This window comes from Giraffa tippelskirchi, chromosome 10 (genome assembly GCF_054371585.1).
Source record: "Giraffa tippelskirchi isolate mGirTip1 chromosome 10, T2T-mGirTip1v1.2.pri, whole genome shotgun sequence".
In the NCBI taxonomy this organism is placed as follows: domain Eukaryota; kingdom Metazoa; phylum Chordata; class Mammalia; order Artiodactyla; family Giraffidae; genus Giraffa; species Giraffa tippelskirchi.
The window spans coordinates 3906304-3927319 of record NC_137284.1 but is presented as its reverse complement, the minus strand read 5'-3'; the positions used below and the strand labels follow the sequence as shown (position 1 = coordinate 3927319).

At 59.5% G+C, this 21016-nt stretch overlaps 1 protein-coding gene and 1 long non-coding RNA gene across 2 annotated transcripts; one reads left to right on the top strand and one right to left on the bottom strand.

The window, feature by feature from the left end:
- Nucleotides 1-289: 289 nt before the first annotated feature.
- FGF3 (fibroblast growth factor 3) lies at nucleotides 290-8437 on the bottom strand. The gene is made up of 3 exons (XM_081536019.1): nucleotides 7651-8437; nucleotides 5317-5420; nucleotides 290-1228 (listed from the first exon to the last, which is right to left on the bottom strand). The coding sequence occupies exons 1-3, from the start codon at nucleotides 7868-7870 to the stop codon at nucleotides 854-856; spliced, it is 699 nt and encodes a 232-aa protein (XP_081392145.1). The 5' UTR covers nucleotides 7871-8437; the 3' UTR covers nucleotides 290-853.
- A 129-nt stretch (nucleotides 8438-8566) lies between these two features.
- Nucleotides 8567-19541, top strand: LOC145522761 (uncharacterized). Its single transcript, XR_014066153.1, has 4 exons — nucleotides 8567-9812; nucleotides 12837-13123; nucleotides 16677-16869; nucleotides 19275-19541. It is a non-coding gene; the product is annotated as an uncharacterized LOC145522761 (long non-coding RNA).
- Nucleotides 19542-21016: the final 1475 nt, after the last annotated feature.

Genomic DNA, 21016 nt, shown 5'->3' with positions numbered 1-21016 from the left:
CGACCCGATGGACTGTAGCCGCCAGGTTCCTCTCTCCAGGGGTTTCTCCAGGCAGGAACACTGGAGTGGGTTGCCATGCCCTCCTCCAGAGGGTCCTCCTGGCCCAGGGATCGAATCTGCGTCTACTGCATTGCAGGGAGATTCTTTACCGCTGGGCCACCTGAGAAGCCCACATACCCCCACACGCATGCAGACACTCAGGGGAATTCACACACACGCATTAGTCTCTTCTTTCCATCCAAACAAAATATCTAGTGGTTAAAAAAAAAGTGACTTTCAAAGCCAGGGAACTGAAACGCATCTTTAGCCCAGTTTCTCAGAATACATACACTCTTACATCTTAAGACATCAATTTGGCACAGACTCCACCATCATCACAAGCAAATTCGTTCAAGTAAAACCTTCAAGTGTGTCCGCAGGCTGCATCCTCATCTATTAAATAACAACGTAGAATAAAATACTTTTAACGTTTTGATCACACACCCCCACCCCATTGTCCCACAGCGCCTCCAACAGCCGGGACCCCTTGCTCCAGCTGGTCCTCCCGGTGGGCAAGGGCGCTCCCAGCCGACGCGAACACACAAGCGTCCTGTTTACAGCAGCCCCCTCCAAGTCAGGACGGGTGCTCCTTGCTGCGATGACGTGATGGTTGTTTGAGAGAAGCAGGAAGGGTTGGGGGTGTGTTCCGTTGGCCTGGGCAGAGCAGCCGGCTGCCAGGTGGGAAGGGCGAGAGCACGGAAGGGTCGGGGTGGAACCCTGCACGCCTGGGGTCGGCCTGGACGGCGGGGACTCCAGGCATCCACGGTCTGGTCTGCACCCGCTCACGGCCTCCGCTCCCTCCCCGGGGCGGGGGCTAAGCTCGGCCTCCCCGGTCCCGCGGCCTCCTCTGCTGCCTCCGCCGCCGCTGCCGCGTGGAAGCGGCCCTGCCCGGAGGCCTGGTCTGCCCGCCGCGCAGCCCGGACGTGCCCAGGAGCAGCCGCACCATCTCGTGGTCCTTGCGGTCCAGCACGCGGGGCAGGAAGAGCGAGGACTTCTGCGTGCGGCGCGTCTTGAAGCCCCGGCGGGGCCGGCCCTTGCCGTTCACGGACACGTACCACAGTCTCTCGGCGCTGGGCTGGCGCCGGGCCCCGCGCCCGCCGGGCGCCGTGCGGTACAGCCGGGAGGCGTAGGTGTTGTAGCCCAGCTCGTGGATGCGCTCCACGAACTCGCACTCGGGGTTGTAGCTCTCCTGCGGGGCGGGCGGGGGCCAGGGTCAGCGCATGGAGCCCCCCACCCCCCAGGAGGAGAACGCAGGCGGGGAGGGGAGCCCTGGGCGGGGGTCTGGGCGGGGTGGGGGGCGGTGGGTCCCGCCCCCGTCTGGGACAAACCCAGAATTGTCTGAGCTTTTGTCAGGGTCCCCGGCGGGCTGCTGTGGGGTGTCTCCAGTTGGGGGGGCTGGGCAAGGGGCAGGTGTGTCTTATGCCAGCCTAGGCTCTGTCCCAGCTGTAGGTGGACAGACATGCCAAGGCCGCTCCCTCCTGCACTGTTTCCCTCCCCATACTGTGCCAAGGGGCAGGGCTGGGGCACAGGGAAAGCTGGCCAGGAGGACTGGCCTTTCCTCCCGGGACTGACCATGAGGCAGGAGACCCTCAGGGCCCCTCTCCATCGGCAGAATGGGGAAGGGTGCAGGTGGCCCAGTGGACCGCAGCCCCATTCTCGGGGGTCGCAGGCTGTTTGGAGCCAGACCTACGCACTGGGCAGCTTATGATCCCCGAAGACCTCAGGAAGCAAGATGTGAAGCGCCAACCATCTTTCTCGGGTGACTCGGGAGCCCAGAGGCAAGGCTGGAGAGTGTGGTGGGGAGGGCCTCCCCCCATAACCGCAGCCCCTCCTCTCTGCCCTGAAACCCCTCGGTGGATGCTCGGGGCTCTTTGGGTCTGCATACAGATGCCACTGCCCGAGATTTTACAGAGGGGAAAACTGAGGTCCAGAGGGGTGCCAGACCCCAAATCACAGAGGGATCTGATGCCCCTGTGACCTGTGCCCACCCTCTGCGTGTAGTGGGGCCCTCTGGGGTGGGTGGGCTCAGGACAGACCCGCCCCACCCCCATGCCGGGCATGCTGTTTCAGCATCTTACACCTGCCCCCCCGCACCCCCCCGGGCCCACCCACATTGAGTGTCTGTGAAAAACTCAGCAGCTGAACCAGCTCTCCTCCCAGGCCCCTCTGTCCTGGAGAAGGTACCTCCTCCGGGCTGAGGCCCATCCTGCAGGAAGCCTGGTGGGTTTGCTGGGACACTTGGGGGGCCATCGAAGGGACACAGTGCTGTGAACCTCAAGGGCAAGGGGCTCAGGCCCTACAGGAGGGGTTCTTGGAGGCGGAGTATTATTTGCACCTTGAAGGGGCTCCTGGATCGGGGGAGGCTACAGGTAAGAGGCGGAGACGAGCTAGAAAAAGGCAGCACAGACGCACCGGGACATCCCGCCCCCGCGCTCCCACCCCAGACCCTGCTCCCCAGGGGCCCTCCCCAGAGCCACCTCCACCCCACGCTCCACCTGCTCAGATTCTACTCCCTGCAGTCACCCTCATCCTCGGGGAGGCTGCTCTTCCCTCTCAGCGTTGCCAGCTCCTGGCGCTGCTCCAGAAAGTCAGCCAGGGCAGGGCAGAGGTGGGCACCAGGCAGAGGTGCACGGGAAGGGCAGGCACCCCCCCTGTGGGGTGACGGTGGGAGGGAGGGCGTGTTCCCGTGGGGCGGGGAGGGGCAGGGGGGGCAGGGGCACTCCGGGCAGTGGGGTACAGGGAAGGCATGGGGTCGGGACTGGGAGCAGCAGGGCTTGTTCTGGAGAAGCCGAGGGGTCCAGCGCCTGAGTGGGGACGGGAGCCGTGAGGTGACAGTGGGAGGAGGAGGCAGAAGATGGTCTGGGCTGCTCCGCTGTGAGCTGAGCTAAGGAATCTGGGTGATAATCTGGGGGTGATGGGGCATTCCTGGAGGCCATCACATGAGTGGATTTGCAGTTTAGGGAGATGACGGATCAGGTACCTAGCACAGAGTGTGACATATGGTAAGTGCCCAGGACACTGAGGAATGAAGGAATGAATGCCAGGTGGGTGGAAGGAAAGAAAGGTGGATGGACGGGTGTTGATGGATGGATGGGTGGACGGATAGATGGGTGGACGGATAGATGAAGGAAGGAGACAGGAGGGAGGGAAGGGGGTGTGGACTGGAGGAGGGAGACCTGGAGGCCGGTAGCTGGGTCCCAAGACTGCTGTGACGGTCCAGCTGGGAGATGACGAGGGCCTGAGTTATAAGGCACAGGGGTGGGGTGGAGGGAGGCAGAAACTGAAGACAGGGATTCAGGGAGTACGTTCGAGGACTTGGAGACGGACTGAATGTGCGGCTGAGAAAGAAGCAGGTGTCTGCCACGACTCCGAGCTGACCTTGGGTCTGAGTGAGTGGCTGGTGGGATGACAACTACGGCGGGGGAGTCAGGGGAGCTGCTGGACTCAGCTAGGGGTGTGCTGCCCTCTGCCAGGGTGGTCTCTGAGCCATCGGGACATCTGGGGGGACCTGTAAGTCTGAAGGGAGGTCAGAACTGGAATTGGGGGCTGTCAGGGTGCAAGGGCCGCTGACCCACAGAGTGGATGAGCTAACCTGGAGGGTGAGAAGCAAGGTGATGGCAAAGACCAGGGACTCAGACAGTCAAGAGGCAGGGCAGTGGGAACAGCACTCACAGGCAAATTGGGGGCGCCCAGGATGGGGACAAGGGGTGGCAGGAGTGGCACCTGGGCTGCCTCACCTTCCAGCTTATCTGCAACGTAGTGAGACCTCCCACGCCAGGTGCTCTGCCAAGTCCCACCCCAACCAGCTAGACCACCAGGCTACCCGCATGGGACCAGAAACCTCTCCTCCTCCATCCCCGAAGCCAGCACTGCCAGCTCTCAGAGATGGAAGCCACAGGGAGACTCTGGCCCACCGGGCACACGTAATTCTGCCCCCCAGGGTCCTGGCCTGGGTCTCCCATGGAAGAGATGGCAGCGGCCAGACGCTTCCTCTCCTGATTCCAGCCCTACCTGCCTCCCTGTGTGAACTTGCCCAGTGTGAACAGAGGCCGCCCCTGGTCAGTAAGACCTGCACAAACACTGCAGGCCAGCAAGCCCTCCCCCCATAAGGGATGGGAGTGACTGTGGGTGGTCCGAGCCCATTTCAGCAAGAGAGAGTCAGTTTTGCTCACTCTGCACCACGGGTGAGGGCTGGAGGGGTCTGGAAAGCCACCGTCCACCTCAAGAAAAAGTCAGACCAGACCCCGGGCTAAGGGCATGTGTTTATAAACCGCACTTGGTGTTTACAGACACTAGAAGCACATATAAAGGAGACTGGGCACCCAAGGGTCCCTCTTCCCAGACACAGACTCCCCCCAGGTCACAGAAAGCAAGTGGGTATCTTCCTACTTCTGCATTTCCTTTAGCCAAACCGTGAAAAATCTGTGATGGAACAAACTGCTTAAAGGAGGACTTCCCTGCAGTTCTTGACAGTGTTTTGCCTGACTTCAGACAGGTGGGGAAATGTCTCTGTTTCCCCTACAAACGCAACTGAATGGAGGAGATGGTCCTCAACTGCGTTGTCTAGGTGACGGGTGGTGGGTGGAAAGCCTCTCACTGCCCAGGGAGCATCAGCTGAATTGCATGTAATGACTAGTTGGAGGTAGGAGACTTCCTAGTACATGTATTTTATTCCATGTATTCCCCGCCCCTGGGGGATGGACACCGCCAATGCCCACAGTCACGGGACCCCTTGCTGTGTAGAGACCCAGATGGCACAAAGACTGGGCTCCAAACCTCTGTGCCTGGGACATGGGCCCCATCTCCCTTCCTCTTGGTTCCCTCCTACCGACTCACAGCTCTTGCCTTTCTGCCCTGTTTCTCACTCCGCTCCCAGGAGAGCTAGGTCTGGATGAGCCCACAGAAGACCTTTTGCCTCCCGGACACACTTGCTTCATCCCCAGGCTCGCTAGGGTCCGTTTATCTTGGCAGAAACTTGGGGTGCAACCTCTCCTCTCCTCTCAGCTACCTTGAAGGTGACCACAGAATGCCTGGGGAAGCATTTTCTCACCCCACAGCACTGCAGAACATAAGATACCTCTACCCCGTCAGCTGGCAGCTGCCTCTAAGCAGAGTCGGGCAGACGAGCGCCGGGCGGGGAGCCGTGGGACCTGGGGTGCTGGTCCGTGCATGTCCCGGGACAGAGCGTTACACTGCCCATGTCCCCTCTGATGCGATGTCCAAGGGAGGTGGCCGCGCCGTTTGTGCCCCGCCCCCGACACGAGCCCCTGGACTCACCGAAGCGTAGAGCCGTCCCCTCTTGTTCATGGCCAGGTACCGCCCGGAGAAGAGCCCCTTGATGGCCACAATGCCCACCTCCACCGCCGTTATCTCCAGGATGCCTGTGAGGAGTGGGACAGCCCATCACTCCCTCTGCCTCCCACAGCGCCCGGCAGGGAGGGCTGAACACCCCATTTCCCCCGCGCCAGCTCGGGGAGGGGGTGGGGGTGGTGAGGGCAAGCCACACTGAAAGGGGGTGACTTTGGAAGCTCGAGGGAGGGAGAAAACCCCGGGTGGGAGGTGCAGCATGGGGAACACAGGGAAGGCGGCTGCACGAAGGCAAACCTGGGAAGGAAGGAAACCCGCACTTCCCCAGGCTGGCCGTGAGCCCCCGGGAGCCTCTCCAGCACTTAGTGAGCTAGTTTCCTGATGGGCCAGCCAGACGCGCCAGCTGAGACTGAGGGGCTGAGGTACGTGCCCAAGATGGCACACAGGTGTTTGAACTGGGATTCAAACCTCTTGAAGGTGGCAGTGTCTGGGCTCACTGGAGTGCCCCCAGGGGCCTGGGAGGGGGAGCTGGGCCCTTGGTAAGGTGAATTGATAATGGCATCCACCAGTGTATTGAGGGTGCCACCCAAACCCGCTGGCAGTGGATGTGGGTGGGAGATAATTGTCTCAGGCCTGTAGGGTGTTGGCAGGGAGCTCACAAAGGGAAGCCACCTGTGTTCAACCAATCCCCACCCAATGGAAGAAAGTTTAAATCTCCCCTAACGCCTTCCGTTAGGATAGAGAGCACTTCCCCCCACCAACCCCCGCCACCCAGGGGAGCCTGCAACAAAGCCCCAGGTGGGGCCACGGTGCCCCTGGGTAACAGCGGTGCCCGCTCTAGGGGGCGCCTCTCCAGTCCAGCGTCCGGCCCCGGCACATGTCAGCGATCACAGGGCCAGGCTGCCGGCCGCCGGAGGCTTGCCCGGAGCGTGCGGGCGCTCAGGATGCCGGCAGCGGGCTCTCTGGGGCGCAGGCTGGGCGGATTCTGCAACACGCCCCCCGCCCCCGCCCCGCCCTGTCGCGCCGGCCCGAAGACCATAGCACCCGCGTCTGGATGTGGGACCAGGGCGGCTCTGGGCTGCCCGCCTTGGAGGCCTCAAGAGTTTGGATGCTCTGCGACTCCTGGGGTTGGGGAGGGGAGACTGGATTTGGACAGAACCGAAGAATCGCTACCAGGCGGGCGCAGGGGCTTTCGCAGTCCCGTCCGCGGGCAGTGGACGCCCTGGTAATATTTGGCTTCCACTGCTAGGCTCCAGAGGCGTCTTCTGAAGACGCCCTCGCCGGACCGCGGCTTTCCTGGAGGAAGCAGAGTTTTCCGGCCGCCTCTGGAATATACCGCGCCTTTTCATGCGTCCGGGGCTGGGGGAGCGGGGAGCAGATCGCGGGGCGCAGCGGAGGACCCCGATTCTCTAGCCACACACCCCGCCCACTGAGCTCCTGCCCGGCCCCGAGCTCGGGTCTCCAGCTCCTCACCGAGCGGAGCTGCGTCGAGTCCCCACGGCCCTGCGCTCCTCCTTGAGAAGGGACTCAGCACGAGTCCGGGTCCCCATGGCCGGAGGAGCCAAACCTTGGGACCTCGCGGGACTCCGGTTGGAGCGCAGTCCGGGCGCGGGTTCCGGCTGCGGGGCGGGGTGACAGTGTGCCCGCACCCCCAGCAGCAGGCGGACATCCCTGCTTGCTCCTAAGCCGCATCCGGTGGCCCCCCACCAGGCGACCCGGGAGCTCATCCGGCCGGTCGCTTTGCGGCCGAGGGCGGAGGCGGGAGGGCTGGGGGTTCCGGTCTGGGGACACGATTCTCCACACTTGCGTTCGCCTCCTGGGAGCCCCGGGAGCCCCTCTCTGTCCGGCGAGCTTCCTCCGCGCCGGGGCGACCACCTGGGAGGCCGCGAGCCGGGAGGGCGGAGGGGATGGCGGGGCGCCCCAAGGTCGGCAGGAGGAGAAGGGGTCGAAATAATAAAGAGGACGATGTCTTGTCCAGGGCGTTTTCTCCGAAAATCTCAAAGGGCTCAGATTTGTCAGGACCACCGAACCCAGCCGAGCGGGGAGCCCCCGGACGGCCTTCCTCACACCTCCTCCGACCAGCGGGCGGCGGGCGCTGGGGCAGCAGACTCTGCAGCCTGGCCGCGGGCAGCCACCAGCCGGGGCCTCTTCGGACGTGATCCGCCCCGCGCACCCTCGCCCCCCCAACCCCAGCTCCCCTCTCTTCAGCTCCCAGACGTTGGGGGAGACCAGGGGACCCCGGCCGTCTCCCTCTGGCCGCAGAGGTGGTCAGCCCCCGCTCCTTCCGGCGGGCCGGACACTCACTGTAGGCGCTGTTCTCTAGGCTGCCGTTGACGCGGCCGCTCGGGTGCAGCTGGAGGTGGTACTTGGTGGCGCAGTAGAGCTTGCGGCGCCGCGGCGCCCCGCCGAGGTGCTCGTAGACGCCGCCGCGGCCGCCCGCATCCCGCCGCGGCCGCGCCCCGGGGCCCGCGGCCGGCCAGCCGGGCTCCAGCAGGCTGAGCAGCAGCAGCCAGATCAGGTCCATCGTGGCATCGCGCCCGCCCCGCGGCGGCGGCTGCAGGCGAGCGCGGCGCCCATGGAAGGGACGGCGAGCCGAGCCGGGGCGAGGCGCTCGGAGCCCGCTGCCGCTCCTGGCGGTGCCGACTCCGGCTCCGCGGAGGGGGGGGGGGAGGGGAGGGGAGGAGGGGGTGGATGCGAGGGAGGGAGAGAGAGGGAGAGAGAGAGAGATCCTTTAATTTTCACCCCGAATCGGGTGAGATTTCCGTTGCTGCGCAAAGAGCTGAAAGAAAAGACGGTTCTGCAACAAAAGGCCGATGCGGTCCCCAGGCGGAGGCGCGGGAGGCGCGCGAGGGGCGGGAGGCCGGGCGGGGTGGAGAGCCGGGGCAGGGCTCGGGGTCCCGGCCGGGCGCCCCCCGCGTGCCGCCGTCGAGCCGCGGCTCTCCTCCGCCGAGCGCCCCGAGCCCGTGCGCCCTCCCGGGTTCTGAAAGGTCCCTTCCCCGCCCCCTCCCCCGCCTCCTCCCCCAGACCAATTATGCCTCCGAAAATTATAGACCGAGGCCTCGAGGCGGCCGCCCCAGGCCCTGTCACCCCCTCCCGCCCCCCCCCGTCAATCCCCTGGCACAATGGGAGCGCCGCCGATGACTGATGTCCGCGAATACAACTCGCGGGGCAGTCGCGCTGACAAACGCCCATTAAAGGCGGCGCATAATGAAGGGGGCCTGCGGAGGGGAGGGCCCTGCGCGCGGGCGCGGGCGCGCGTGGGGGACCCCGAGGTTCTGACTGCCCAGGGCTGCCCATTGGAGCAAGGACGCTGCCCTCGGCGGCCCAAGGCTTGAAGGTGCTTTATCCCCTCGCGCATCCCAAGCACTGGGCACATGGGGGGAAGGATGAGGTTTGCATTTGGAGTGTCCAGTCTCAGGAGCGCGCCAGAGAGGGGAATGGGGCTGTAGGAGGGCGACAGTAGAGCCAGAGAAAGGGGCACAGAGACAGACAGCCCTGGAGAGCAAGAGAGACAGACACAGACAGCTCAGAGAATAGGAGAGATTGCGGCAGAAAGGAGAGAAACGGAGAAACCGAGATTGGGACCCAGAGAGCTCAGGACAGAGGCCTAGAGAAAAGCATGGGGAGCCTGGTAGCCACCGGGAAGGGAGATGAGCGGAAACTGGCAAAGGTGGGTGGGTATCCCCGCCTGGTGGGTTGGGAGCAGCCATGTAGATGCCCCTGCACGTCGTGGGGGCCCCTCCCCGCGGGATCCCAGTGAAGAGGGGCTGAGGATGGAGTGCTGGGAAAAGCCACATCCTCACCCCCTCTCTTGCTCTCCCCCACTCACACCCTCTGTGCTCCTGCAGCCCCCTGCCCAGCAGCTGATACTGACACCCAGGCTCCAGCAAGGGTACTTGGTGGGCATGAGGGCTCCCTGTAGGGTCCAGTAGTCTAGACTCCAAGTTCAGGGGCTCAGGGATGAGCTCAGAGGGCTGGCATCCCCCTTCCCTTCTACCCGCATCAGGATTTGGAACCTTGGTCCTTCCTTGGGGGAAGGGGTGTGTGGAGAGCACCAGGGGCTCTCTTGAGCTGCAGGAGCCAATGCACCCCATTGGGATACGTCTCAGTACCCTGACCTAACACAAGCAGGGCAGCGTGTCCTCCATGAGCCCTCCCCAGCCCCCGCAGTGCCTAAGTGGCCCTGGGCCAGCCCTGGGGCATCCCTCAGTACCCCAGTCCCAGGAGAAGTGGCTTCTGGCTAGAGTCTGTCTAGTCAGAGCCCGTGAACAGTTGAAAGAACAGCCACCGACTGCTAGAGCCCCGTGATGATGGAGCCGGCTTTACAAGGGACAGAGGACCGCTGTCAGACAGCCTCTGAGGATGGAGCCAAGCACAGTCCATTGGGGCTTCACCCACGGAGCTGGCTTGAGGCCATTGGTCACCTGAACTTCCAACAAGAACCCAGGAGAGACACAGCGGGAGCTGTAGGTGCCCCCCACCCCCCCACCCCAGTCTGCCTGCACCCTAGAACTGGCGGTGGTGGGGATTACTGCTGCAGAACAGGGGTCCAAGAGTGGGGAGAGGTCAGGAGGGCAGGAGGTTCTGCTGGTTTCGTTCACTGTTGTACCTGCAGCTTCTAGGCTGTGCCGAGCACAGAGTAGCCCCTCAGAACCTACTCCATGGAGGAATGAATGAATAGCTCAGCTGCTTCCTAATCCTGTGACCTTGGCCATGTAGCATCACCCCTCTGAGATGCTGGCTCCTTGCGTACGTTTTTGTCGTTCAGTCACTAAGTCGTGTCCAATTCTTTGCAACCCCATGGACCGCAGCATGCCAGGCTGCCCTGTTCTTCACCATCTCCCAGAGCTTGCTCAAACTCATGTCCATTGAGTCGGTGATGCCATCCAACCATCTCATTCTCTGTCACCCCTTTCTCCTCTCACCCTCAATCTTTCCCAGCTTCAGGGGCTTTTCCAATGAGTCAGTTCTTCGCATCAAGTGGCCAAAGTATTGGCACTTCAGCTTCAGCATCAGTCCTTCCAGTGAGTCTTCAGGGTTGATTTCCTTTAGGAAAATGCCTCAAATATAGTGAGAGAAACTCAGTGAAAATACTTTTGCAAAGGTCCCACCACCGTATCAGAGCAGAGACCGACCCTATCACTAAGGGACCACAGTTTATTATGCAAACCGGGCACTGTGAACAGTGAGGCCAGGACAGCAGGTCCCTATGCCCCCAGGTTCCTTCCAGCAGACCTGACTCCCCATGGGTATTCTTGTTAGGGGGACTTCTCTGAGGCAGCTAAGCTCCCTGGCCCCAGTGGTAACCTCTGGGCTGAAGTCAGAAGGAGTGTCTAAAAGCCAAAATTGCCATCTTCCCCACACCAGGCTCTGGGGCAGCCCCTTCCTCTGCTGGTGTTTGGGGGCCTCGCTGACCCTCCTGCACCCCAGCCCACTGCCCACAGCCTCTCCCTCTCTGCCCTGACCTTTGTTTTCCTACCCACTGAGGCTCCTGGTCATCGAAGTCTTTCTGATCCCCGTCTTTTCTGCCCCCAAGTCTCCCGCAGACCTGGGTTTAGCTCTGAACATTGCTGGGCTGCCAGGCCCTCAGATCCCAGGGCATAGCCAAGGAGGGGCACCCGATTTCCTACAAGCTTCCAGGCGGGCAGCAATGTCCCTCACAGAGGCGTGCTGGGCCAGGTCAGGGCACCCACACAACCCACCCCACGGCGACCTCCCCCTCAATACGGAACCAGGTGGGGGGGTGTAATTCAGTAATAGCGAGCCTGTTAATTGCTACCAAATGGTCACTGCTGCCATTTGACTAATTGGTCTCCTCCAACCCCAGCCTGGACACCCCCAGGCCTGGCCCCAGCCGGCCTCCTACCACCAATTCTGGGACTTCTGCTGTGGGTGTCCTCACCCCCAGATCCCCTCCCAACCCTATCTGATATCTGGGTGACCCCTCTGACCTCACTTAGGTCCAGGCCTCACACCTCCAGCCACTTCCCCTGGAGAGGGAGCCGGGGAGGGGGGATGGAGAACAGTGTTCTGTGATGTGGTCCCAGCCTGCCCACCGGGGTGACTATCAGATGTGGTGCTGGCTTCAGGCCTCAGACTCGCTCTAATTACCCCCTGTCCCCAAGAGCAGTGGGAGAGAGGCCTGGCCTGCAGTGGGCCAGCTCGGAGCCAGGGTAGCCCTGCTTAGCCCCGCCTTAGAGATGAGAAATGGAGGCTCGGAGACATGCAGAGACTGGCTGAGGTCAAGAACCTTCTCATCATCTCAAAAGAAACCTCGAACATTTAGCTGTGAGGCAAAGTGAGGGGTCTGGTGCCTCCATCTGGCCCTTCGACCCCCCAAGTAGGCTGAAGGTCCAGGGCTGAGCAGAGGAGTCTTTATTCTCTGGCCCCAACTTTGCTTCTAGCAAAGTCAGAAAATAGGGAGCAACAGGGATAGTCCTTGAGGGCAGACTCTCCAAGCCCAGCTGGGGCCAGTTTTTGCCAATAGTCGCTGCCTCTGAGTAGACTAGTTGACTGCCTTTCCTAGCCAAGACCATCCTATTCCTAAGGGCACAACCTAGTCCCAGTGCCAAGTAAGAGCCCACCCACTGGGGGGCTTTGCTCCCTCTTGAGGGTCTTCCTGGATGCACCCAGCTGGGGGCCCCTTTCTTGCCAAATATCCCAGGATCCCTGGGCTGCAGGGGTGTTGAGACCATTGGCACCCAAGGGGCCCTGAACATTGCATATGGGCACAGAGAGGAGAGGGGTCCCCACTTTCCTATAGGTCAGCAGGATCTCAGGGTGGATCAACTCCAGTGCGGGGTCCTGGGCCAGGCAGCTCACCAAGGAGGGGAAGGACAGACCCAGGAGGGTGACCTGAAGTCTGGGGGCCTCAGGGATACTACCGTCATCGAAGCCAAGTGTTTTAAATTATTCATTTATTTTTAATTTTAAAGAGCTTCAGTGAGATGGAATCCACATATCCTAGAATTCACCCTTTTAAATTGTACAGTTCAGTAGTTTGTAATACACTGCTTCTGTGCAGTCATCACCACAGTTGATTTTAGAACCTTCTCATCGTCTCAGAAGAAACCTCGAAACTTTAGCTGTCATTCACCTCTTCCTCCCTCCCACACTCAGCCCCAAGCAACACAGCCCTACTTGACGTTTCCAGGAATTTCCCTATTCTGGACATTTCACGTGATTGGAGTCATGCAGTATCAGTCTCCCTGTGTCTGCTTCCTTTCACCTGGGATAATGTTTCAATGTTCATCTACGTGGTAGCAAGCGTCCGTGCTTCATTCATTTTCAGGGCTGAGTAATATTCCCTTGTATGAGTGGACCACACTTTGTTCATCTGATCATCTGTTGATGGACCTTCAGCTTGTTTCCTGGCTATTATGAAGCTCCAAACTGAGCCTGGAAGGAGGAGGAAGAGGGATTCTTTCAGGATTGAGGGCAGGGGTAGGAGAGACACACCCCATGACCTGCCCCTACTCCTTCCCCTCCAGATGGCGGGCAGCCTCCGGCCCCGGGACCCCTCAGTGCCGGTGTGGGGCCACATTTAGAGCAGCTGGAGCTACCAGGAGCCTCCATAGATGGCCTGGCCAGACCTCTGCATGCCTCAGTCTCCCCCTCTGTGACAAAACAGACCGTCCCTCCTCCTGCATGTACTGTTTGTGAGGACTCAGTGAGGGAGAACCACATCACACCCACTGCAGGCCATCAACTCACCCGCGGGACCATGACCCCCATCAGGAGCTGGTGCTTCTGAAGCCCATCTTGAAGGATGACTAAGGTAAAGAGTAAGGATGACAACCACACAGCTCAGGCCACAGTCACAAAGTCCCACAGCCTGGGCGACACAAACAACTGACATTCACTGTCTCCAGTCCTGCAGGCTCGACTCCCAGACCCAGGTGTGGGCGGGGCTGGTCCTCCCAAGGCCTCCCTCCTGGGCGTGCAGATGGCCGTCTCCTCCCCGTGTCCTCACGGGGTCGTCCCTCTGAATGTGTCTGTGCCCTGACCTCCTCTTCTTATCAGGACCCCAGTCCTGTGGGATTAAAGTCCACTCTAGTGACCGCATTTTACCTTAATTACCTCTTTAAAGATGGTTATCTCCAAATACATTCGTGTTCTGAGCAATTAGGGGTTAACGACTTGAACATATGAATTTAGGGAGATGCAATTCAGACTATGGTAAGTCCTAACAATGAGGTGTGCCCCCAGGCCTGTGGATTGGGGTGGGGAGATGGAATCAGGGGCTTGGGCTGAGATTCACACGCTCCTCTATCAGGTCTGGCGGAGACTGGTGAGAGCTATGGAAGCAAACCCAAGTCCACATTACTTCTGCTCCCCACCCCATTGAGGTCTTTACACACGCTGGTCCTTCCCCCACTGGGTACCCATTAGCCTTTTCCTTCTAGAAACTTCTGCTGTTGCTGCAAGCAGCTCCCAGCTCCCTAGGCACAGTGGGCCTCTCCTCTCCCCACGTGCCATCCTGATTCCAAGGCCCCTCGGGGTCAGTTCCCCACGGCTTCCAGTGCAGACCTAGTGTCTTGGAGGGTGGGCGGGCCTTGTCTGTCTCTGTCCCCTGCCATTCTGTGTCCTGCAGCCAGGATGACTGAGACAGCGACCAGGAGGTGTGGGACCCTGGCGGGTGGAGGATGGGCATGAACAGTGCTCTCGAGGCGCTGGCAGGAGGAGTGCCCTGGCCCCCGCCCCCAGGGACTGGCGTCCACCTTGTCGGCACCTTCACCTCCCCCGGGACCCCTGGGCACTGCTGCCTGACCTAAGTCTGCAGAGAGAAGAGACTGTGATCTGAGCCCTCACTGGGTCCTCCCGGGGGGCCGCGGGGGACAGGCAGGCTGACAGGTGACATCAATGGACGGGTGGGCTCTGATTCGTGGTCCCTCTCGTGCTCTCGCCTGGAGGGCTGGTACAGCAAAGCATGCGGGAGCGAGGCCAGGAGGGAGCTGGCCAGGCTCATGGTTCCTTTTTGTTAATAGGAAGCCTCCCTCATTTCCCCGCTTCAAGAGGCGGGGCGGGACACTCACGTCCCTATCCCCTAACCGGTGGGCTGCCCTCCACAGAGCAAGACAGGCTCCCAGGCCGCACCTACCTCCCACCTCCGTCCTTGGCAGCTGCCAATGTTGCCTGCAGGCCTGCTGTGCCCTCCAGGCCTAGCTGTAACCCCTCACTTTCCGGGTGAGGAACTTGAGCTCAGGCACGGGCTGGCCCCTGCCCGCCGGCCTCGAGCAGTCACTGCTCCCAGCAGCCCCTGGGAGCACAGGCTCTGCTGACCCCGGGGGCCTCTGCACTGGCTGTCCCCACCTCCTGCAGCCCCCAGTCCCCTCTCTGCTTGCCTAGATTCTCCCTGCTCTTGGTGATCCGGCTCAGGCCCGCCTCAGGGGGGTGTGCCTGCATCCCTCCTCCCCACACTTCCTGGCTGGGTCAGCAGTCCCTTCCCAGGATCCCTGTATCCATCACACCCAGGGCCCTGGGAGGTTGTAAGGAAGCCAGGACCGGTGTGCCGTTCTCTGCTTCCTTGAAGTCTCCCCCCGGGGCTTGGCCTGAATCAATCCCCCACATAGACGAATGAATGAATGAAATTCCCATAGCATCCTTTGATCTGACAGTGTTGGCCATTTGAGTGAAAAAAAATACAGAAGACAAGTTGGAACTATGGTCCTGACATCAGGTCCTGAAGATCCTGGCATTTAGGGTGGGAAGCAGGGGACAATACAGTGTCATCTCATCTTGCTGCTGGTCAGGGTGGGCAGCCAGTTTGAGTCGCTATTTCCAACAGGGATAGAGGGTCATTTTTAGAATGTTGGGTTTGGCAAAACTCCAGACAATTTGTCGACTAGAAAATGACCTGATGTAAGAACTGCTTGGCAGGGCATGAAGCCAATTTTGAGGCAGTTTTCAAACAGGGAGGGGTCTGTCCAGCAGACAACACAGCAAGGGCAGCTGAAAAGACGAGAGTTGCGCTCAGGGGTGTCCCACAGAACTGCAGGGTATGCAAGCCAGGGCCACCTCCACAACGGACACCAGGCAGGATCTGTGACAATAGCCACTGCGATGCCCCTGCCCTAGGAACCCCACAAGTGCACTTGGCCTCACCAAGTCTGTAAAGAAATATGCCCAGGAATGTCCACTGGCTTCACGCACCAGGATATCAACCCGGAAACAGTGCAAACCCCCCACACAAGGAGACCATGGCATGCAGGCCTCACCATGGCACAGCACTCCTGGGATGGAAGGGACACCACACAGCAACACTGCAGCGTGGGCACCGCAAGCCCATTTGTGACTTGCTGGGTTCAATCCAGATTCTGCCACTCACTACCTGTGTGAGCTTGGGCAGACAAACCTCTCCTGGCCTCAGTTTCCCCATCTGCAAAATGGGATGATTACTGTGAGTGTATTAAAAAGCAGAGACATCACTTTGCCGACAAAGTTCTGCATAGTCAAAGCTATGGTTTTTCCAGTAGTCATGAACAGATATGAGAGTTGGACCAGGAAGGAGGCTGAGTGCTGAAGAATTGATGATTTCAAACTGTGGTGCCGGAGAAGAGTCTTGGGAGTCTTTTGGACAGCGAGGAGATCAAACCAGTCAACCCTAAAGGAAATCAATGTTCATTGGAAGGACTGATGCTAAAGCTGAAGCTCCTCCAATCCTTTGGCCACCTGATGCGAAGAGTCAACTCATCGCAAAAGACCCTGATGCTGGGAAAGACTGAGGGCAGGAGGAGAAAGGGGGCAATACAGGATGAAATGCTTGGATGGCATCACCGACTCAACAGACATGAGTTTGAGCAAACTCCAGGAGATAGTGAAGGACAGGGCAGCCTGGCGCGCTGCAGTCCATGGGGGTCCTAAGAGTCAGACACAATTTAACAACTGAACAACAAACAACCGGGAGGCTGAGCGAAGTTAGCACAGACGACGTGCTCAGGGCAGAGTCTGGGGCACTTGGGCTCCAGCCCTGTGGTCAACGCTGGTGTTAGTATTTGCACATGCTTGTAGATATGCAGGATGTTTTTGAAAGATACAGGAACAGGCTTGGTTAGCTACCTCTGGGAAGGAGGATGTGAGAAGGGATGAGAGGGACCTGGGTGGTTCACATTCACCCTTGGGTGTTGATTTCACTGTTGCTTTGATCTTTACTGTGAGCAGGTATTCTTTGCTGATTCATAAGGGGTTGGTCCTCGCTCGAGGCCCACTGACCCGGGCAGAGGGAACCTGGAGGGCTCAGGACTAACGTCTGCAGAGGAAGGAGGCAGGTGGGGGGCAGCGGGGTCCTACTCTGGGCACCCACACTTTCCTCTGACAGCAGCTCCTTCCAGGAGGGAAGACTACACCCATGTGGGAGCCCAGGAAGCCGGAGCCCCACCCAGGTGGACAGAGGCGCTGGATTCAGACTCCACAGCCCACCTTCTCTTCCCTCGTCAACCAGAACTGAGCAGAAAACCAGACCCCCTTGCAGATTAGTTTGGGTGGCCATCTCCACACAAAGAACGACCTTCCCGCCCCCACCTCGTAAGTAATGAGCCAGAGTGGAGACATGGGCGGGGCTTCCTGGAGACCCCAGGCCCTAGACCCACTCGCCCAATTGACACACGAAACCTTGATGCTAGGAGATGAAAGTGAGTTTACCTCAGGGACTGACCCACGGTGGTGCTTAAGCAAAGCCTCCACTTGACTCAAGAGGGTCCTCGGGGCCCGTAGATGTGGCTGCAGCCTGCTCGAGGCCAGTACAATGTAGCTAATTGGCCTCCACATTTTTCTTTCTTGAATTTTAAATCCTTTGAGCCGCAGATTACAGGACAATGGGCTGGATTCTCAGGCCGTCATTAGGCCGGGGACAGTGCGGGCTCGCCATCCCAGGCCAGCCTCGTTACCGGTGGTTTAGAGGGGTGGTGTCTCTCCCGGGGACGGGCACACAAAGGTGAAGACTGTCTCAGGGCCACAATGCCCACTTTCATCCTGGGCCGCCCTGACAAAGGAACCTTCCCCGCGACTCAGGGCCCACGGTCCCAGGGGCCCTCAGCCTGCTCCTCACTGCCCTTGCTCCAAGTGCAAAGCGGGCACCAGAATGCAAGTCAAACCCCCAACCTTTGCCCTTTACGGGCACTTGTTGCTGGGGTGGGAGCTCCTTTGGGGTGTGGGCCCAAGGCCGGCTGAGCTGCACTGCTCCTAGACCGCCCTGCCTTGGCTGGACAGTCACCTTGGCTCCTTTAGTTCTTGCAGCGTTTTTTTTTTTGTTTTTTTTAAAATATTTATTTGTTTCTTTGACTGCACAGGCCTTAGTTACAGTGTGCAAACCCTTGGTTGCAGGGTGTGGGATCTAGTTCCCTGACCAGAGATCGAACCTGGGCCCCCTGCAGTGGAAGCACGGAATCTTAGCCAATGGATCCCCAGGGAGGTCTGAAGTCCCTGTAGTTTTTTATCTCACCTGCCTGCAAATTGGCAGCCACTGCCCTCTCCATGCCCTGCACCCCTCTTACCTGACCCTCCCTGACCCACAGGGCCCCATCAACCGTCTCCAGGGTGCCAGGCTGTGGCATGGGGCAGGGGCATTGGCCCAATCACATCTGTACTAGAAAAGATGCTGCCAGAGTCCGAGACCTTTGTGAGAGTGGGGCTAATGAGAATGTGGGGGACATGGTCTCTTAAAACAGGAGCTCCTGGTAAAGGCAGAAGACAAATGCTTTGTTGGGATTTCCCTGGGGGTTCAGTGGTTAAGACTCTGTGGTGGTCAGGTCCCTTGACAAGGCTCCCGGGGGGCTGCCCATTCAGACCAAGCTGGCTGAATCCCAAAGGAAGGAGCAGTGCTGGTCCTAACAGTGAGCTCAGTTAGAGCCCCGCATGCGTGCCAGGAGTGTGGCAGTGCTGGTCCTAACAGTGAGCTCAGTTAGAGCCCCGCGTGCGTGCCAGGAGTGTGGCTGGACACGGACTGTTGTACGCGGTCTTCACAGACCTGGGCCCCGCAGTCATCCTGCTGCACGCGGCAGGGCCAGCATTTTGTCCAGAACCTTCTCCCCAGCTCGTTCCTCGACACAGCTCAGGCCAGGAGCCCAGGCTGTTCTCCCAGATGGGGGAGGCTCTTCCTCTGCCTGTGTCCCCCACCACCTCCTCTTCCCAAATCCAGGAGTTGGGCAGTCAGGTAACAAGCCCTCAGTCTCCACATCTGAAAAATGGGCACAGCGACAGCAGAGGCATCCTTGTGAGGCTGTCGTGGGCGGGGGCAGCACCATGAGGGAGGCACTCGGCCAGCACCTGCCCCTTCCCCACCCTCCTTCCCTCTCACTCTCTCTCCCCTACTCAGGACTGGTAGCCCCTCCCTTCAGCCAGTGCATAACAGAGGAGCCCACAAACCACTCCTCGGGACTCTCAGATCCACTATGAGATGCCACCACGACCTCCGCCCCCACCCCCAGCCCCAGGGAGAGCCCAGAGCCTTCTCCATCACTCCTGCCTCCCCAGCCCACAGGCAGCATCTGCTCCTGCTGAGGTGGGGACTCTGCAAAGTCTGCCTTTTCCCAGAGCAGAATCGACCAGGGGCCAAAGGTCATGGCTTGGGAAACCATCTACATCACCAGATATTCCTCCTCCCTCTCTTATGCGCCCCCATTCATGCATGCACACGTGTGCACACACATGCACGCATTTCTCCTTGCCAGGTCACTTTCATGCCAAGAGCCTGGGCTGCGGGCTTCTCGAGCTGTGCCTCCTTCCCAACCCTTAGAGACAGAAGCCAAGAGGGCTGCACAGCCCTCGCCAGCCCCAGAGGAGCTCTGAGGCCTCTGTGGAGGATGCCTGGTAGATCAGGAAGAGAAAGAGGAGAAGGACATCCTTCAGAACGCCCCCTGGAAAGATTGGCTCCGACTTGAAACTAGACCGGCTTCTGCACACGGTCGTCTCTGTTTGATTTTTGCTTTCAGATTTCAAGCCCCTGGTGGATGCAGGCAGGGGACTGGGCCTCCAGCAGGCCATCTCTGGCCTGGGATGTGACCCCACTGTTGGCCCTGGGAGAAACGACAGAAAAGCCCCAGAAGCCAGAGGTTGTGCCAGCTCCAGGAACCTGCCCCCAAGGACCCCTGAAGGGGCAAGACCATTTGGGAAAATTCCCCAGGAAGGAACCTGCTTTCTCATCACAAAGTTTTTGTAAAAATGTTCTCAAAACACTGGGCCTTAATGCCTTCCCAAAATAAGTTTGTCACGAGCCGGTCAGCGTCTGTGTCTCTGCACATCCTCCACTGGGATGACTCTGCCAGGTCCCACCCATCATGGTGGACTTGGAGTGTTTGTTCAAACCACTGGGGGCCCATCTGTGACTGATTGAAATCAAACACACTGAACCCTGAGGCCACTGACACCCGTCTGGAGGACACACACCCACCAGGAGACCCCTGACAGCTGATTGGCATGTGCCATGAGCACTACGGAGATGTGGCCATTGTACCGTAAGCATCTGCCAGGCTTCAGATTGGCTCATCGGTCTAGGGGTATGATGGCGGCTCAGATGGTAAAGAATCCACCTGCAATGCGGGAGACCTGGCTTCGATCCCTGGGCTGGGAAGATCCCCTGGAGGAGGGCATGGCAACCCACTCCGGTATTCTTTCCTGGAGAATCCCATGGACAGAGGAGCCTGACGGGCTCCATGGGGTCTCAAAGAGTTGCACACGACTGAGCAACTGAGCTTGCACGCACATCCCAGGCTTCAGTCACTTCCAAATGCCGAACAAGATTCTCTGGGGAAATCCGACATCCACCAACTACGGAAACGGCTGTCTTAGACCATCCGTGAGGCCAAAGTGTTAGTCGCTCAGCTGTGTCTGACTCTTTGTGGCCCCATGGACCGTAGCCCGCCAGGCTCCTCTGTCCATGGGATTTTCCAGTCAAGAATACTGGAGTGGGTAGCCATTGCCTTCTCCAGGGGATCTTCCTGATTCAGAAATTGAACCCAGGTCTCCTGCATTGCAGGCAGATTATTCACCATCTGAGCCACCAGGGAAGCCCAAAATACAGTCTGAAAACTCTTCTATTAGCATTTTGTCACTCATTTATAATCTCATTCATTCATAATCTCATTCATTCACTCATCCATTCAAAACTTTGAGTTACTGCCTTCTGCCAGGTGGTGAGCTGAGCCTGCAGGATGAATGGGGCACTCTGCTTTCCTGGTGAAGTTGGGGGTTGGGGGGAAAGCCGGTAGACACCACCAGGAAGGTGAGTGACAAAGACAAGTGTCAGCAATACCTTCAGGCCCTCTGGACACGAGCTGGCCCCGCCCCCACCTCAGGCTGGCCAGCTTTGGACCCTCACTAACTGCTCAGCCAATCTCACAGGTTCCTCCTGCCCTCCAAATCTCTCCCATTTCATTTCCTCCAAAGCTGTTCTGCGTTTGGGCATATCTTCCCTCCCACAGCCATGTCCCCTTGGCATGGCACCCAAGTTCTGTGCAACAGCAGGGCAGAGACTACTGGCTCCATTTCTCAGATGAGGAAACTGAGGCACAGGACATAACCAGCTTGCTCAAGCACACACAAGGGTGAGTGGATGAGCTGAGTTCTGAGTCCTGGACCCCAAGTCACACACTGCATCCCGATTAGTAACTATCAACAAGAAAGAGAAGGCCATGTGGGGATGCAATTCTTCTAGGCGTGATTTGTGGCCAGCACG

Excerpts from the sequence above, each read along its gene's own strand:
- FGF3 (XM_081536019.1), bottom strand. The coding sequence starts at position 7,870 with ATGGACCTGATCTGGCTGCTGCTGCTCAGCCTGCTGGAGCCCGGCTGG. Across the intron at positions 5,421-7,650 it reads CCTAGAGAACAGCGCCTACA|GCATCCTGGAGATAACGGCG; the intron begins GTGAGTGTCCGG and ends CACTCCTCACAG. Across the intron at positions 1,229-5,316 it reads GGGGACGGCTCTACGCTTCG|GAGAGCTACAACCCCGAGTG; the intron begins GTGAGTCCAGGG and ends CCCGCCCCGCAG.